At 47.4% G+C, this 19469-nt stretch overlaps 1 protein-coding gene across 1 annotated transcript; it reads right to left on the bottom strand.

The window, feature by feature from the left end:
• Positions 1-1494: 1494 nt before the first annotated feature.
• On the bottom strand, positions 1495-18989 carry LOC118782779 (WD repeat and SOCS box-containing protein 1). The gene is made up of 9 exons (XM_036536328.1): positions 18566-18989; positions 17457-17625; positions 14007-14278; positions 11459-11590; positions 10426-10526; positions 6745-6917; positions 6124-6237; positions 5179-5286; positions 1495-3914 (listed from the first exon to the last, which is right to left on the bottom strand). The coding sequence occupies exons 1-9, from the start codon at positions 18603-18605 to the stop codon at positions 3752-3754; spliced, it is 1272 nt and encodes a 423-aa protein (XP_036392221.1). The 5' UTR covers positions 18606-18989; the 3' UTR covers positions 1495-3751.
• Positions 18990-19469: the final 480 nt, after the last annotated feature.

Below are 19469 nucleotides of genomic sequence, written 5' to 3'. Positions count from 1 at the left end.
ACCTGTTGCATATATTCACACATCAGTGGCCCATTCGGGTTAGGTCTACATGGGCAGGCCAATCGGAGGAGGTACGCTTGGAACACGAAGAGCAATGGAAAGCATTCAGTTTTGAATTATTACTAGGCTAAATTGTCGCTTTAATGCATGAATCTACTGCCCTTAATAACTATAGCCTCACTTAAACATTGTTCATAAGACAGCAAAGGTGGTAGCCGGTGATGCTGTGGCTTACATCCAGATGTTTGGCTATACAGTGTTGTCATGCGGGGAGAGTTGTGTGAAACCAATGACGTTTATTCCCCAGCAGAGGGCAGAAAATGAGTTTTTAAAAAGTGTCCTGAAACATGACCATGACATGTAGCTACTGCATGTACTATAGCACGTAGTCCACATGTCATTCTATATATGCGTCTCTTTTCTTTCTACCAAACTTCTCTGATTAATCTGTTAACTTCAACGATACCGATCTTATAATGCAGATTTGATAGAGGAACCGAATAAGTGCCTACCTATCTTTCATTTAAACAGATACACCTTGGTTTAATCAAAGGAAAGGTGACAAGGTGACATAAGCGATAAAAATTGCACGCGGAGCACTACCTGTGGAAAATTACCGGCAGCTCGAGGCTGAAATCTTCCGAGTTATAATGACTTGGATGGGGCGGGTTCCTGTTGCCATTTGAAACCAGTCACGCTCGGTTAGATTCACTCACCCGTCAGCCCATGCACCCCTTAATATTTAACCCAATGGCACAAACAGAGCAGGTCAATGATCAGCTCGCCTGTAAATGATTGCAAAGTTTGAGCCTTACTTAAGAATCACCTTTACAATATAGACTAAATAGGCTACCTACTAGGTAAATCTCCACAAACACTCGTTTTCCCGTAAATCTTTCTTTTTTTTTTTTTTTTAGCTCAGTTGAAGTAACATATAAATGCTTTTTACTTAATAAACTAAGAGTAGGTAGCCTTATAACTCGAGTATCGTCCTGTATTTTCGAATCGTTTTGTAGCTTGACTTCTCTTATTTCTGACATTTCTGTGTGCCACGGCAGGAGCTGTGAATAGCACTTACAGTAACACAACCACCCCGCTGGTCACACCTGCACTTGATCACTTCAGACAGGCTGATCATAACTTTGTAACCGATCTAGAGTTCCGTGGCCTCCTATCCGCAAGCCACTCAGCCCACAGCCTTCGTTGCAACGAACAAACCTTGTTGCAGTGGCTGTGAACTGAAGTCGTGGACAACTAATGCATGACCATAACGTAAACTGTCTCAAACTATTTATATACCGACTCTTCTCAAATACCCAAAACAGTGATGTACCAGAAAATCTGTATTTACATAATTCTATATTACACTAAAGAAAGGTGCAACTTCTAGGGGAGAAGTCTTCTACTCTTCAAAGTTATGTAATAATCAGACATACAGTACATAAAGAAATAAAACAATTTGAAAGAGTTGAAACAAAGCTTTATTATGACTGGAAATTGCAAAAAATACAACCGCAAGGAAAATATACATTCGTTTGGATTAATATTTCAGATTGCTGCTACTGCTGTCTTACGAAAGCGACTGAAGCACTTCTGCTGAAGATATGAGGCTGACTCCTCCATCACGAGGCCCTTCCGAAGAACAAGCCCGGCAGCTCTCTTGAATTCAAAAGCTCGGACTGTTCGTCGGCGCTAATGCTATTAGCAAAGGCTTGCTACAAGACACTGGCGGCCTTTGGAACTTCATCTCCTCCAAGTCCTTGCACGTTTTCGAGAGCTTAAGAAAACAACGTACACAGTACACAGACTTTTCAAGTTTTAACCATAAATGGAATAAAACAACTAAAAATGATAACCGCCACTGACTGCCACCTGCAGAGGGGAAACCCAAGTGCACCTTTGGCATCAGCTGAGTGTTTGGGAACTGTGGGAGAACTTACTGCCAAATCCACCAACCCAAAAGGCTCAAATCCTCTTACAGAAACACTGGAAAAAAACACCATTTACACCCTCATATTCTACATTTCCACTTCGACCTTACAATCACATTATAAAGTTTCCCATTAGCTACCACCAGAAATCTGCATACATCACAACCCCTTCAGAAACATGCCAATCACAAAACCATTACTGCGTATATGCTGTACCATGGTATCAAATTAAAAAAAAAACTGAATACAAATATTTCTTCAAGAATCTGTGATTTCTAGAAAAAATGTGAATGGAGATTACTCCAGCGACTTTTGGAGGTAGATATTAAAAAAAATCAGAAGGAAACATCCATGCTTTACAAGTTCTCCTTCAGTCATGTGTGCATTAAACACAGTACTTATACCTCGCTTCCCCAATGATGTGAAAATGACAGCTGTGGGCAACTAAGAGAGCAAAGCTGGAGCTAAAACTGTGCTGTTTGCAGCAGCCGTAAGGGAGTTTAGAAAGCAGAATCATGAGGTAATGCTGTGCACGGCAGCTTCTGAAGGGGCTCCAGACCCTGGGATTAAGACATTGGTGTAAGTTACATGCCATTCTAATACTGATTCTTCACATTACAATAAAAGTTTATATATATATATTATAAATATATACAGAATAATATTATTCACACAAGTATTTATAGCCTTGAACAGATCAGAAAAAAACAGCCAAGACAAACCTAGAGCAGTACAACACCATTGAGACACACACACACACACACACACACACACACACATAGAAAAGTCTTTACAGATTTCTATACAGGGAAAAAAAATATAAATTATGAGGACAAAAAGATCAGCCCATGAGATGTTACTGGTTTTTGATACTCTATTTCACAGCAAATGAAGGCTTTAAGCATTTTTTCAGCGAGTGTTTACAGGAGGTTTGGAGGATTACGACAGGAATTTCTGACCACTTTAGTTCTGCCCCCCATTCTCTAGTCATCACGGGTAAACCTTCACTTTTACATGGACAGCAAAGATCTGATTACAAATCACATTTCCCTGAGGGGAAACATAAACGTTCATGCTGATCCTTAAATGAACACTGAATATTGAACAAGACATTCACTGGGTCTTTTTATACTGAAAAAGCAAGGATTGAATAATCTCTTATTTCACTGTCACAAATAGCTGGATCTACTTGTCCATGACTGCAGATTTTACTGGGTCCCGCTAAAAAGAGACCTCTTTGTATTTGGTGCTTCAGAAACACTGTCGATATCCTGCAAGCCTCTTTAAGGAGAAATATCAGAGGCACATCAAGAAGGCATGAGCCCCCTTCCCTGAAGGACTGCACTCAGTTCGAGGATGAGAGGCGTTCTGCAAGGCAGTGACCTGTGTGCGTGTGGACACACACTGCCCTCCCCTCCCTCACACCAGAGACGCAGCAGCACATGCACTTTCGGCCATGCCCCTCACTGACTCCGCCCACTCCGCTCGCCTTACAGTGTGGCAGAAAGGCAGGCCTCCCTGGCCCCGAGTCCGAGCGCTCCCTCTGACAGCATTTGCAGCCCCTGTCCCAGGAGCAGAGGATGAGGAGCTGCAGGGCCTCCAACTGGACATCACCGGCAACCATGTGCTTCACAAATAACCATCTCCGAACCACAGAGATGCTCAAACTTGTAAAATAAATACAAAATGGTGACTTCGCAGAAGCACAGCATGGTGTGTGGATAAGTTTTTTTTTTCGCTCCCCCCAGCATTTTGTTTTTTAGTTTTTTTTTCCTGTGATAAAAAAGAAGATTCATTGGTTTCCAGCATGCAATGGTGGGTCACATGACCTGGTAGGACAGGTAGTCCAGCATTCTGGGAGGGGCAGGCAGGGCCTGCACCTGCTGAGTGGTCATCACCCGCCGCAGTGCCATGCGGCACAGGTGCTGCAGGCTGGCCACACTGCGGGGCGACGCCCAGAAATGCACACTGCCGTCACGAGACCTGCGGGAGGGAGAGAGGAAAGAGCGCAAGAGAGAGAGTGTGACAAAGAGAGAGAGGAGGAGGGAAAGACAGGGAAGGGGAGAGGCAAATAATTATCATACTAGGAAATAAATATTTACTTGTGTCTCTTTTGGGCTGGGGAGTAGTCTGACTGTGTTATACTGTGTTCCACACTTCATACTGTTTGTAGTACGGTAGATCTTTTTTCCGTAACTCTGCAACACAAACCCTTTTCTTAATGTAGGATTAGACAGACTGAGAAAGAGAAACAGACTCAGAGTACAAAACCATAAGGAAAAAGGAGGCAGCAGACTTGGCAGCTAGACAGAAATGTGGTGGGTTTTTTTTTCTCTCACAACTTGAGTGAAGAATTTTATCTCACAATTGTAGTGTGGTGATCTGTATCTTGTAACTCTGGTTTGGTAATGTTTACCTTATAACTCATAACACTATCTCACAATTGACAAAGACTGAATTCACTTTTGCATAGTTTATAACAATTATTATTACATGATCTAATGAAGAGTGTGTGTGTGTGTGTGTGTGTGTGTGTGTGTGTGCGTGCGCGTGCCCACGTATGCGCGAGAGAGAGGGTGTTAGTCTGTGTGGGCGTGCGTGTTACAATATGTGTTTATACAAGATATAGTGTTATCGTTAGTCTGTGTGTTGTTACGTGTGTTATTGTGGGAGTCCGTGTGTGAGTGCTTGTATATGTGCGAGTGTGTGTGACAGAGAGCATGTGTTTGTGTGTGAGTGTGTTTGCATGTGTGTATATGCTTATGTGTGTGTGCGCGTGCGCATGTGTACATGTATATGAGTGTGTGCGTGTGTGCATGTGTACACGTGTGTGTGTGCGTGTGTATGTGTACACGTGTGTGTGTGTGTGTGTGTGTGTGTGTGTGCGTGCGCGTGCCCACGTATGCGGGAGAGAGAGTGTGTTAGTCTGTGTGGGCGTGCGTGTTACAATATGTGTTTATACAAGATATAGTGTTATCATTAGTCTGTGTGTTGTTACGTGTGTTATTGTGGGAGTCTGTGTGTGAGTGCTTGTATATGTGCGAGTGTGTGTGACAGAGAGCATGTGTTTGTGTGTGAGTGTGTTTGCATGTGTGTATATGCTTATGTGTGTGTGCGCGTGCGCATGTGTACATGTATATGAGTGTGTGCGTGTGTGTATGTGTACACGTGTGTGTGTGCGTGTGTATGTGTACACGTGTGTGTGTGTGTGTATGTGTGTGAGAGAGTGCTGAGCGGAGGTCCTCACCCTGCAGCCAGCACGCTGCCGTCAGCAGAGAAGGCACAGCAGAGGCCATTAGCGAGAGGGGCGATGGCCTGGGGGCTCCGTTCCTCAATGCTCCACCAACGAACCAGCCTGAAACAACAGCAGAGCTTCACTCCACTAACCCTGCAGCAATAATCCCTGCATGCAGGACACAGAGCTGGCCAGCCACTCCACTGACATTAATCAGCGATGCAGTGGAGGTTACCTAATGTGTCCATGTAAAGCTGTTTTTGCAACACTGTAGACAATGACCTCCCAACAAATTTCTATCCTCCATTAATCGCTTAATGGAGGACTGAGAGCCAGAAAAACAGATTTCTTCCATGAGCCATTTTGCAGTGAAATGGCTCAATGCTCTCAGTGTCTGGGAACACTCCACCCAGACTCTCCACGGCCATCCAATCAGGAGGCAGAGTTGGGCTGGGCCAGTGAGGCTGAAAGCGGGCGCCTCGCTGTGATTAATGGCTGTCATGTGAGAGACATGTGATCTGCTCTCAGGAGAGCCCAGCAACAGTGCACAAACACACACACACTCACGATAAGAAAGAAATTCACACAATAACACAAACATGCTCACAATGACACATACAGTCACACTAAATAATACACACACTTGCACTAAAAAACAAACACTGACACACGAACATACAATAACATACTCACATACAACATACACTCACAAAAAAACACACACTTAAATTAGCACACTCACTCACTCACACACACACACACACACACACACACACACACACACTCACACACTCAGTGCAGTGTGATCCTAGCTGTAGTGCTGTCATTAGCAGCTGGTGTTTGGAGTGACTGAGATGTTCCAAAAACCAGCTGCTAATGACCGCACTACAGCTAGACGGCAGGCTCCTGCGGGCTCAGACACACAGCACAGGTCCACAAATGGCACCCGGGGCTCACCTGTCATCTGCAATGCTGGCCACATGGAGGCCATCCTGACAGAAGGCCACAGACCGCACCCACCGGTCATTCGCACCCCCTGCAAATATTGGCGAAGGGGGAGGGAAGAGGTGCCTGGAGGGGGAGGAGTGGGGAGAGGACACATTTTATCACCACCCAGGCGTTATTACAGGACACATTTTATCACCACCCAGGCGTTATTACAGGACACATTTTATCAGCACCCAGGCATTCAAGGCCGTTATACAGTATGCAAACCCCCTCTTCATTCCCATCATAACTACTCAACACTACTAACACAGAGAAGCAGAAAGAAAGAAAGAGGGAAACAGAGACAGGGAGAGCGACAGAAAGACCTTCAATGCTATCTTATCGAGACCTAAAGTTTAGAAACATAATGCAGGTTACCCACAAGCAGCAACCCATGGAAATTTTAAAATGTAAGAAAGAGGGAGAGGGGAAGTAGAGAGAGAGAGCCCGAGAGAAAGAGGGATTAGAGAGAGAGAAGGGGAGAGAGGGAGGAAGAGAGAGAAGGAGTGACAGAGAAAGAGAAAAAGGAGCAAGAAAGAAAAAGAGGAGAGAAAGAGGGGAGAGAGAGAGGCCTGTCGTTCCCTTGCTCACCCCAGCTCCAGCAGGATCGTGCCCAGGTAAGGGTCCCACAGGATGACACGGGTGTCATATGAGGCCGTGGCCAGCAGGGCTCCGTCGGGAGAGAACTCGCAGGACACCACGTCATGATGGTGGCCCTCCAGCTTGCGAATCAGACAGAACTTATCCATGTTCCACAGGAACACCTGCAAGCCAAGAGCAGTTGTTATAGCTCACTGAACAGCCATGGGATGCTACTCTCTATGGCTACCAACTAACCAACATCCACCATCTTAGAAGTATCACAACTTACAGGTAAAAAAGAAGTTAAAGACAATTAAACTCTAATTTAGCATGGACTTAAGTCTAAACTCAATGCTGTTTTATAGCACTTAAGTTATTCAAAAGTCAAAACTGGGAACATGCTACACAAGCAGCAGAGCCATCAGTTAAAATGTACAGTACTTGAAAATGTTGTCCAAGTCCTTTTGTTTTACATTAAGCTACAAAAAACATCTAGCTATCCAATAAACCTTCCTCTTAACGTTACTCATTTACCGCTAAGTAAAACAGAGCACGTTAAGCTTACAAAAACAAACAAGGCTACTGTATGTTTACTTCCTACTAAGTAACTACAGACATTTGAGGAAAAAAATATACAAACAAGTAGTAAGTTAAGGTAACATAATGTTACTCCATTGGGTTCTCCCTTTGAGAGTTTTAGTTCACTTGTGTTAACAATAGGCTCCGGTCGACAGCCGAGGCCTACGAGGACAGACAGATACTGCAAGAGAAGAGAACATTTGAAGGCCAAAAGGAAGACGCCTTTGGCAAGCACAATATTTACAACATGACACAAAACTTTACACTGTTTTTTTCAACAGGTCAGGAAATTCTCGGTCTCTTTCTCTCCCTCTGTCTCTCTCGTCTGGCTGCTTGTTTGCTCCAGTGCAATGTGCGAGGCGTTTTGGCGTTCAGTAGAACAGCTTTGAAGCAAATTCCCTGTTCTTTAAAAATGGCCATTTGGGCGCCCTGTTTTATTACGGCATAAAAATGAGGCTCTCGTCCTTAATTTTTATTTTTGGGTCCAGGTTGGTCATGCGAGGTCTGGTGACATGTTTGGCTCTCTCAGTACCTTACACAAGCACATTCTGAAGGATTTGATTTTCCTTCTTTTTTTTTGCGTTAGCCAAATTAGGAAAATGACCCAAAACTCAGATCATCGGCTTGGCCGTTTTTCATTCAGCGAAAATTTCTGCCATGCTATTCAGGTCCTCATTTCTCAAGTGAACGTTAAACACTCAAACACTGCGCTTGAGCAAAAGCCACATAAGTTTGGCCTGCGGCCATTAAACAACGCTATCCTGTGTAAGAGCTGACAGGGGAGCCTCAGTGGGGGGGGGGGGGGAACAGAACTACAGCAGGGCTTTTCTGAGCCTCTCCTGTCTGTGGTGTCTGTGCCATGGACTGAAAGAGCTCTGTAACCCCACAGGGCTGCCTGTGTTCCAGGCCTGCGTTGGTGTGAACGCAGCACAGTTTGATTTATGTGTGGAAAGACAGACAGCCAAGCACAGTGTGCGCTGAGCAGGGCTGGGCCAAACTCAACCCTACAAACACTCCAACATCATGGCAAATTTGCTGCTTTTGCTCTTGGTATTTCAGTATTCTTGTTTTCCTTTGCAGTCTACGTTTTTTTGTCTTTTTACTTCGATTCTGCAACTGGTTCATCTTGTTTTATGCAGGTTAAGTTGATCTGAAAGTCAAGAGTCCCTGTGTCTCCATCTCTCTGCAGAGCAGCTGGTTAAATATGGCATCTGTGAGCTCTGTGCAGAAGATCGGGCTGGCTTTATTACTGCGTAGCCCCATTACAAAGCTCCTGTACTGACACTTTCAGCAGGAGAGAGGCCAGAGGAGTCTACAGCTGTGGCATGTTTCTCCAGAGCAGTCAGGGTTTATTTGCGCTGTTGCTTCTCCCTGGGATTAAAAAAAAGCTGGTGTGTGTACTGTCTACAGAATATTAGAATAAATATTTCACAATCAGGGCAGAGAGAGATCCATTAAAGCATTGTGCCTGTCCTGCATTTCCTTCCTTTTTAATGAAAATTAATGCCGGGTTATTGCTATCAAGCGCAGCTAAATGTAAGGATGTCCCCATGTGGGTGGCCAGTCGTGTGGACTTCATTTTGCACAGTATTCACCAGTCATTTGGGAGTAACAGGAGCGAGGGCGGACGCATGCAGCCTGCGGGGTGACAGAGAGCCCTTTCATTCCTCTATTCTGCCCTGATTGCCCTGATCTCGTTCTCTCTCTCGCTAACTCTAATCAGGCGGCGGGGGGGGAGAGCGGGCATCGGGCGGCTGGTTGGCGCAGCTCGAGTGCAGCCACAACACTGTAGCATTTAAATATCTGCTCTAAAGTTACTTCACATACAGAGAAAACAAGAAAAAAAAAACATCTGAAGACATGAGGGAGAAAACTGACACTGCTGAACAACCCGTTCAACAAAGTGACAGAAAAAAAGATGCACTGGAGGAGGGTGGGGGTGGTGCAGGCTAGCTATCCTTTCTGTTGAGAGGGGTGGGGGGAAGGGGGGTTGGTGAAGGGAATGGGGGGTGGTAGAGCGTGGGGGGGGTGCAGTGAAGGAAGGGCTTTCACTGCCAGTTTAATCATGGCTGAACTTGTAAACAAAAGAGAGGGATTTGACTGCAACAGCGGAGGTAGACAGACACGGAGTGGCACCTACGTACAGGAACCCTTGCGATGGAGTGCAAGGCCGCCCCCGGCCGGGGACAGGGGGGGACGGGGGGGACGCGAGCACAGAGTGGCCCCCAGGGCGGAACGGCGGCCATGCCCTACAGCCCGCGCCGGCTGCCCAATGTCAGCGCGGCGCTCCTATTGGCTCATTACCAACCAATCACAACAGAGCTGCCACCACCTGTGACAGGGAGAGCAAGACACTTATGGACAAACACAACCTAACACAACTCACATACTGTCTGTATGTCGAGGTGGGGGGTGGGGAGGGGGCGTGGGAGGCTTCGCATCCAGTTAGGGCAACTGTGGGTGGGGAGACCCGCTTGCCCTTTCGCGCCGTGGTCACGCGGGCTTGTGGACTGAACCAGTGGTTGCCACACGGTCATGTTTTACAGACCGTTCTGTGACACAATGAAAAGTTTTATTTTTCCACCTTCGCCACCTTGGTTTTTCAGCTTCACTACTTGTGTGGGGAAACCCTTCAATTCATTACAGTTCAAATAAAAACGGAGGTCATATTTCTTTTAAGGACAAAAATAAAACACATGCACACGTTCGACAGTATCTGCTCCATAACATGAACCTCCTGGAAAGATAACGCTAAGGCTAACAAGGAAAAGCTATCAGACATTTAGGAGGTGCTGCCACCAAACCAAGGGTGATGGGAGATGGCATTCTCACTGCTGGGGTCTGCATTCATGTTCATTCTGATTACAAAGCCATTTTGAAATACATCATACACAGAAAGGGTCCCAATATTCAAGAAAAAAAAACAAAGAAAAAAAAAAACTGTAGACTTCAGGCAGAGTACTGAAAGCAGTCACAACAGCAAGCGCATGTGATTCTTTATTTTATCGTTGGGGGGGGCGGGTACAGGCTATGCAGGGGCGTTAGCAGAAGGTGGGACGCTGTCTCACAGCTGACTATTGATGAGGGGGAGGAGGGGGGGATGGTGCTTACCGCTTTACTGGCCCCCACTGAGCAGAGCACGGAGGAGTCTGGCGAGAAGGCACTGCAGTATACCCAGTTCTGGTGACCACGCAGGACCTTCACCATGTTACCTGCAGGGCGTCAGTGGACAGAGGGTCACACTTACAGGCAACCTGAACATCTCATAGACCTGCCCTCCACCCATCCTCACCACCCCATCAGGACTCTTTTCAGATTTCCACCTGGAGTTGATCAGTGTTCACCCTTGACCGAACCTCATGCAGTTGTAACTTCCTACCTTCACAAATGCAGCTGACTGAGGCCAGACCTGACTGACTGCTGCTCTTTCTAATGAAATGAAATAAAGCCCTACTGCCCACTACTGATTGTCCCCAAGGTCTCTGTGGAGGAGGGCAAGGCAGGAATGCACCACTTGAAACTGTGTAATCGCTTCTGCAATGTACAATCAGAGGGAGTATAAATGGGACCTTTTCTTGTCTCCAGCCACAAAGGCACATTTTTGTGTTTGGGAAAGTATTTGTACTGCTGTTCAGCAAAAATCCAGACTTGGTGCATGTTGGTCGGATGGAGCCAGCTTTCCCTGGGCCTGGTGAGGACTGTTTTGGCTGTCTGGAGGTTAGGGCAGCGCTGTTTGTGCTAGTCTGAGCATTGCTCTAACACAACTGGGTCTGGGGGTAGAAGGCAGGTCAAAAGTGCTGCCGTTCCCCTCCAGGCAAACGTACATGTCTGTCTCTCCCTCAGGGGCCCAGCTCTGGCGCTTCGCTCGGGTACGTTAGAATGTTAAACAGAGCTCACGCGAGCACCATATGCGGGGGCCCTGAGAGGGGGGGCAGCAGATGGGGGCTGAGGACTGGGGAGCAGACAAATACTGCAGTGGGCTGGAAACACCTGCAGCCCCTTGTCGGGTGGGCACTTAGGGTTTTGATATTCTTTTTTTGTCTGCAAGCACTGAACCCGGATCAGTACCCCACTTCTACACGAACTGAAAGGGGATCGGACGAGGGGCCTGTAAACTGATCCTGGATCAGAGCTGCCTGCTCACCGTCGTCCTTTAAGTCCCAAACACGCAACGTTTTGTCACGGGACGCAGACACCAGCACCAGGCTGCCATCGGGGGCGAAGGTCAGGTCCCGCACGATGTCTGTGTGGTCCATCAGGTTCAGCAACAGCTTGCCTGTTCCGACAACAAATAGAAACATGCAGACTGAAAAGACTAGAGGCAAAACATACATCTTTTAGAGACTAACTCTAGAGTTATGCTCCCTTGAAAACGGCTTTGATTAGCATCGAACCATGCCTTTTTCCCCCCACGCACCATTTAAACCAATGACTCAGCGCAAAGGCATCTGCATTGACTTCATTTTTATGCAGCAGATAAGGTCAACGAGGGATCTGTTATTTTGTGCATGCAGAGGACTCGTATGAGGAATCCAACAGGAGTGGCACCCAAGAACTCTGCATAAGCAGCAGAGCTGGGACACAGACACCTTCACATAAATATCCAGCATTCAGTCCTAACGAAAACTCTAGTAACATCATACTCCCCCAAGCTTCCGATCTCAGGCTTTAACATGCAGCTGATTGGATGCTGGCTCGCATTCTCGAGCTTTAGATGGAGTCTGATTTTGTGCCACATGGTCCAGGTTGAATTCACAGGGCTTCAGAGCATGTTCCTCTGTCTCCAGGTTCTCAAAGGGAGATGGCTAACGTCCGACAGCCCCAACGGAGCTACATCTGAAACCCAATCATGCAGGAAAATGGATCTATGTTGGAGGGATCCGGGCGCAGAGCGACAAGGAAGGCGTGTGGGGTCACCCCGAGGGTTTGTTTCTCACCGGGCTTTGAAACGCGATACCCACAATTTGCCTCGCTAATCCCGAGTAAATCCCTATAATTTGCTTTCTCCTGACAGACGTACCACACAAAGCTGCACCTGAACGGGGAGTGGCTGCGAAAGACTTCCAGTGGCTACTGTGACAAAGGCTGAGAGACTGGCAGGGTTAAGAGGGGAACTGTGAGGCTTTCAGAGTCTGCTCAGCTTCGGGTTATGGGCTTTGGTGTCCATGGAGAAAAAAAAGCTGAAAGCAAAGAATGAATCAAAACTCTCGAACTGTCTCAAATTGACTTTCTTTTGGTTGTATCTGTCATTAAAATATCACTTCTAAGCCTGGGAACCTTCCAGACTCACAGCTTCAGGGTCGTATAGAGGGCGTCAGATGGGAGATAAGTTGGCAAGAGGAGGGATCAATTTTAGAGTACTTGAGAGCTGTGACCCCCGATAGAGGAAGCCTGACACCAGCCAATAGTAGCACTTCTTTTGGACCTGCCCCCCTTGGAGCACCGCCTGGGCCAATTAATAACTGGATATGCAGCCTTTCTGACACAGGGGCACCTCTGTGCACACTGGTCTCAGCTCAGCTCCAAGCGAAAACGACAGCTCCCCGAGTACTCCCAAGTCCTCCTGCTCACTGATCACAGATCCCGCTACTGCTCACACCAGAGTTGGGCTCAAACTGAGTTAATACAGGGAATGAACCGAAATCCAGTTCATGAACTGAAAAAGATGGGCCAACCTGCAATCATGAATGGAACTACATTACAGTTCTCTAATTGACTGAACTGAAATGGAATTGACCCTAACTCTGGCAAATACTAAAACATAGATGAGACTGAATATTCAACCGCTTAACCCCCACATCCCTAATCCATTACTCAGATCACAATTTTAATGTTTGACAAGCAACAATATCCTGTTCCATTCTTCCTTATCAATATTCATTACAAAAGTCATACAAACTGACAAACTAAAATAACACATAATTAACACATTGAAATTATCAGAGCAAGTCTATTGGCAGTAAGTCATAATCTATTCAGGAAGAGCTGGAGCCCCCCCCCCCCGGCCCCCCCCCCCCCCGGCCCCCCCCGCCCGCCCTTCTCTGTGGTTGGAAGTAAACAGAGGAGGGGGTGATGATTTAGTGTGGAAAAATATCCAAATATCAAATTACAAGGGAAAGCAGCTGTCTAATTCAGAGTCTATGTTTGGCTGGTGAAACAGTGGCTGCTGTTTGGGCTTGGGGGGCAGGGGGTCTTTGGCAGGGGGCGTTCCCTGGTTGAAACTGGTGTCAGGGTGACCTGAAGCGCCTTCCCTGTGCTGCTGAAAAGGCGGGGAGCCCGTGGCGTGACCTCACACTGTTTGTCAGACACGTTACATAACCCCGCAGGGAGGGGGGCAGGAAGCAGGCAAGGGGCAGTGATGTAAGGCCAACCTTCTCCAACCTTGTGAAGAAAACAAGCAGTTGCAGTTGAGAAGGAATTTAGGACTGGTCAGAAAAGGGAAAAAGACAGGCGGCTGTTTATGTGTGATTTAATATGCTCCTCCCTTCAGGGCCTGAGCAGTAAGTTTATGTTTGTTCGAAGAGGTGGCGTGTAGTGGAATATTAAGCTGAGAGAGTGGACCCACAACAATGTGCCTGCCAAGTCTCCTAGCGTTTGGCCTGTACGCGGACTAGCTTCAACAACGCTAGCAAATAAAGACAGGGCGGCCAGCCACGGCCGGACCGACCCCGGCTCTGGGACGGGGGTCTCACCAGTGTAAACGTCCCAGATCTTGATGCGGCCGTTGTTAAGGCCTGTGGCCAGCAGCAGCTGGTCCTGGCCAAACTGGAAACGGTGCCACTCCACGTTGACGCAGCGGCTCTGCTTCTCGGGGACGGACGAGCCGAAAGCCAGCCCCCACACGATGTCACCGCAGTCGATGGTGTGCTCCCGCGGGACGCCGGCGGGCAGCTGCCCGTCGCTGTTCTGGCGGGACAGGCGGCGGGGCCCTGCCCCCTCCGACGCCTCGGCACTGCCCACAGAGCTGCAGAGGAGAGAGGGGGGAGACAGAGAGAGAACGACGGAGGGGAAGAGGGGGTGAAAGAGAGAGAGAGAGACAGGGAGTGCGGGGGAGGGAGAGAGAAGTATGGGGAAAGGGGGGTGAGAGAGAGGTCAAGCTTAGAAATCAGGCTGACTGGACGGTTTAAACTGAACTTTCTCCCTGTTACACATACAGAGTACCCACGCTGTTGGGCTCATCAAACTTTTCTGGACATAAAAATGCCAACAACCTTCAAACTGGCAGCTCTGATGCACAGAGATGGCCCTGACAGGCACATATCTGCTCTGAAAACACATGACGTTGGTCAGCCTCTCTAAACAAACCAACACATTCCCCAAGGTTCTAATCACACTCAGTCAACCTCTTTCTGCAAGCCGGCTGCATTGTTTTCAACCCCCAGTAAAAGCTGCACTTTATGACAGTCAGGGACACGCCAATCAAAGCCACAAGCCGGGAGATCGTCATACCCCAGTGCTCTCGAGCACGGTTCCAACACGCCCCAAAACTATAAGGGCCTGCTCACAAGTCAGCCTCGAAGATTGCCACAGGGTTTCGTCAGGAGGGGAGGATCTCACCCAGTCCAACATGACTCACCTCGGTCATTCTCAGTCTATGGGCGTGAACGTGGCTCTGAACCTGTCCTTCATAAAGGAGCCCTTGTTCCTGGGAGCCGCTCGAGCTGCAGTTCGCAGAACACAGGGCGTTATTGTGCTTGGAAGAGTGTAGGCAGATCACGCCACATGTCCATAGGAATAGCATCTTTACACCCCTCAGGCCCCCCCCCCCACACTACACAACCACCCAGCCACTATACCCAATGAGGATAAACTTGCACAGGGCCTATGGGCCTCAGAGCCGTCTCAAATTCCCACGGTGGAGTCAACATTTACAAAATAAAATAAAATTCCAAATCGGTGAGGGAGACGGGAAACAACTTGTTCAGGTTTTTCCACTCATCCATCAAAAGAAGGAATACGGACTCTGCACACTTCCAAACGGCACACTGCAAACTTTTCCTTTCCTTCAGTGAGCTGGGGGACACATTCACTGTCACATACACAAAGAATTAAAAAAAAAAACTGATGGATTAAGTTTTCTGGTTGCTTAGATTGAATGCATTGCTTTGTTTTTGTTCAGTGACGATTCAGTAGTAGTACTGATATGTAGCCAGCCCTACTTTATTGAGTGATAAGCATGTGTGAAGTTTTTGCTTGTGGCTGCCACAGTAACACAGCCATATCCATCCTATTCGGTCACACAGGGACCAGGCCTGTTCGCTCAGCCGATAACGCTAAAGACGTTACACAATGTTGGTGCGTTACGCCACTGAGGTCCGCGGGTGAAGCAGGCGTTGCACGGAGAGTGGAGATGCCACACAGGCACTGAACCTTTCTCCTCTCCACGTAAGCCCCTGCTTTCTCACTGTTACGCAAGCCTCCCGGGGAGGCTTCCACTGTAAGCTGGGGCCTAAGTTGGCCCTGTGGTGCTGCTTCTGCCCGTCCGCCTTTAACATACTACCCCTATCCCTCCCGATACACCTCACACGGGTCTCTTTCCTTTATATAGTTGAGCTGCTGCTGGGACACGGTGTCTGGACTACAGCTGTAGTGGACTGTATCATGTAGGATACGTTCACAGAGGGGACTTCTGGGCCACTGGAGGGAGAGGAGATTGTGATAAGTGGGCTTCAATACAAAGTATTGAGAGCGGCAGTGTAGCATAGTGGTTAAGGAGCAGGACTTGTAACCGAAAGGTTGCCGGTTCGATCCCCGCTGGGACACTGCTGCTGTACCCTTGGGCAAGGTACTTAACCCACAATTGCCTCAGTTTATATATCCATATAAATGGATAACATTGTAAAGAACTATAACCTATGTAAGTCGCTTTGGATAAAAGCGTCTGCCAAATAAATAAATGTAAATGTAAATTAACTTCAGGCAGAGTCTCAATTTGTCAACCTGTTGACCCGCCATGCTGCCACAGTAACTCAACGCCACCGTTGCTCTGGTAATAAAAGCGTAACTGTGGGCAAAAACGGGTATTTGGCCGTCACCTGACGGTCATCATAAACACACACACACACACACAGACATACAGACACACTCATACAGACATGCACACACGCACACAAACAAACAGAAGTCAATGTTAAACAGAGAACCCCATGGAGAACGCCGAGAGCTTGCCTGGGACAAATGGACCCGGGGCCCTAGCCAGAGGGACTGAGCGAGTTGCATTATGAGAACTCCTTTCAGCGCGGGGACAAAAGCCCTTTTGGCAAGCCCCGCGGGCCGGCAGCCGCCTTTGTACGGCGGCAGTATGACCCATTCTGCGCGGCCAACCTGCCGCTCAAAGGGCTCCGGCAGTGCGCTGTGCAGGCGCCGGCCCAAAGCCCAGCGGGGGCAACTGCTCGCCAGCCAGCATGTGCCATGCTCCACTGCTGCTGCCACCTCAAAACACTCTGCCCCAACTGCCTGCAACTGCACCTGCTGCAGAGGCCCACAAATACATCGTTATCCAGCAACTGGATATGGTATCTATACTCAGCACACAGACACAATATCTATACTCAACACATGGACATGACACCTATACTCAACAGACAGATATGATACCTATACTCAACATATAGATGCTATATCTGTACTCAAGACATGTATGTGATATCTATACTCAACACACGGACATGGCATCTATAATCAACACACGGACATGACATCTATATTCAACACACGGACATGACATCTATATTCGACACAGGAATGTAACAGCAGTCCCAACAGCGTCCCTAGGTATACGGCGAGCAGCCTGGCCTCTCCTGAATTCTGTGGCCTGACATGCAAGTGACATAAACCCTCTGAATAGGCGTGTGTACCCACAATGCACCTCTTTTCATGCTGCGTGCCAACTGGACAGTTATCAGGTACTGTTTATAAACCAGCTGGCAGAACTCAGCTGGGGACTGGACACACAGGCCAAGACTAGAGCAGACACTTGAATCCTGAGGCCACTGGACGGGACGAATCACACACACACACACACACACACACACACACACACACACACAGAGTGACTCTTAGGTGTGGTCTTTCAGGACCACTGACATTTTTCCCTCACAGGTCACAGAGAGATGCAGGGGTGGGGGTGGGGGGATACTCACAAGTTTTTCAGACATTTTGTCCAAGGCACAAGTCTCACGATTCGGTGTCCTTGTGACCAAGCAAAGTAGGAGCCATCAGGAGCGAAAGCCACCGTCCAGGTGTCCCGCCCAGACTTCTGGTCGAAAGGGGCAGCTGGCACAAAGAGCTCACCGATGAACTTAGCCTTACCTGTGAGGGAGCAAGAACTCTGGATCAACCAATCACGTGACACTGAAGCACTTTTTTTTGGGGGGGGGGGGGGGGGGGGGGGGGGCTAAATTAGAGACACACCTTTGTTTCACATCGACACAAACACGCACACACAATAACAGGTCAAGGTGAAGCTCAATTGATAAGCACTTCCTAAACAGAAGTTTATAACTCGACATTGACAATCTGTTTATAGCTGGCTGGTTAATTATTTACTTTAACAGATCTGCTCTGTTCTTATGAGTCACTGCAATAAATGACTACGGAATACAGTTGTTTCCTGGTTTATGAGTTCACAGCCAGCTATCACACATTACGCACCGCACGTCGCACGACTAATGATCACAATAACACGCGTTGTCTGCTTGTTTTCGCTGGCCGTGACTTTGAAAACAACAGTGAGTCACGCTGCGCGACCGCTCTTTGGAGGGGCGAGGACACTGACACAGGTATGCGTGGGGGAGGGTGCGCATCGGAAAATTAGCTAACGATATAGGTTTAGCATCATTACCGTGGCTTGAGGATTTGACACCATTATTAGCTAACTACAGCTAGCTACACAGCCAACTGGCTAGTAGTGAAATACAAAACGTTTCACTCTAAATACTGAATGTAGCCAGTACCAATGCTGTCTAGCTAGGCTGCTATCAGAAAAAAGTAAAACCGATGCTTGTTAGAAAACTGGCTACCTAACAAGATGTAAAAAGCCAGAGCTCCACGGTGTGCATCACAATCACTTACGTTACGTTAACGTAAAACAAAATATAACGGTAATTCATTGTCTCGCTAAATGTAGCCAGTTAAAAGCAATCTAGCCAAATATTCAAAATGGGCGAATATTTGCATCAGACCACGACCTCGCATTAGGATTAGAAAAGAATAATCTGACGTTAGAAATGTAATGTTAATGTAAACTTACCTATGTCATTTTCATTTACAGAATCTGGGAAGCTTGCCATCTAAATAGAAACTGGTTTCTTTAGAAAAATGTATTTACTAACTGCAAAAAGAGAAACTGAATACACCTCAAAAATAAATACAAAGAGCTTCTTAGAGACGAAGAAAAAACCCCTCTGCTTTTTCTTCTCAGACGTCTGGAATGCAGTATTGCGCACGTAACCGTACAGTAGGTATGAGCTTGGTAAATATGACTCGAAGCAAAATCTCTACATGCGTAAATTCTACAACCACAAACACAGCTTCAAGAAATAGTAAAAAATAAAATAAATTGGGAATCCTCTTTCAAAAGAAAAGATGTGAAATATTCCAGATAACGACAAAAAGCTGCTAGCAAATCTCGGCACTCTCTTTGGGGATCGCAAATACACGCACCACAGTGGCTACGGTTCCGCAAACTGCTATATAATGGCCGCTGGCTGGCTTGTATTTTGGGGTAGGCGGTTTATCCATGATACGTCATCGGAGTTACCAAGGTGATGGCAAGGCTCCTCCCCAAAGATTATGCACAATAACAAGAATGTCACTGTATGTACGAGACACAGCACTGTTACTGTCGAACTCTGTCTCTACCACTGAAAATCCTATTACCGGAACTGCTTTATACTGACACTCCATTGGCAGAAAAGATAACTTCTACACCAACCGGAACTTAATCGTGAATCAATGAAAAGCTCGGTGACTCTCTCCCCGGTGATCAACGGGTTCAAACCTCCCTGGCGTGGAAGGTGGAGCTTGAGAGCTCTTTCTAGGCCGTTGCAGGCCACTGTTCGGCAGATTTTCTCTGTACCGTTAGATATGGTAGCTTGGCCAGCTCAACATCACGTGAGTGGGGCAAAGGAGTCCATTTAGCGTCTATTTCATGA

The sequence above is a fragment of the Megalops cyprinoides genome, chromosome 9, assembly GCF_013368585.1.
Source record: "Megalops cyprinoides isolate fMegCyp1 chromosome 9, fMegCyp1.pri, whole genome shotgun sequence".
NCBI classification, from domain to species: Eukaryota; Metazoa; Chordata; class Actinopteri; order Elopiformes; family Megalopidae; genus Megalops; species Megalops cyprinoides.
The sequence above is the reverse complement of the archived record's forward strand: the minus strand, read 5'-3'. Positions and strand labels throughout refer to the sequence as shown.

Bases quoted from the DNA above. Each gene is read 5' to 3' on its own strand.
- LOC118782779 (XM_036536328.1), bottom strand. From the start codon at position 18,605: ATGGCAAGCTTCCCAGATTCTGTAAATGAAAATGACATAG. The intron at 17,626-18,565 runs GTAAGTTTACAT...GCTCCCTCACAG, and splicing joins TGTAAATGAAAATGACATAG to GTAAGGCTAAGTTCATCGGT. The intron at 3,915-5,178 runs GTGAGGACCTCC...TCCCTCCCGCAG, and splicing joins GGCAGCGTGCTGGCTGCAGG to GTCTCGTGACGGCAGTGTGC.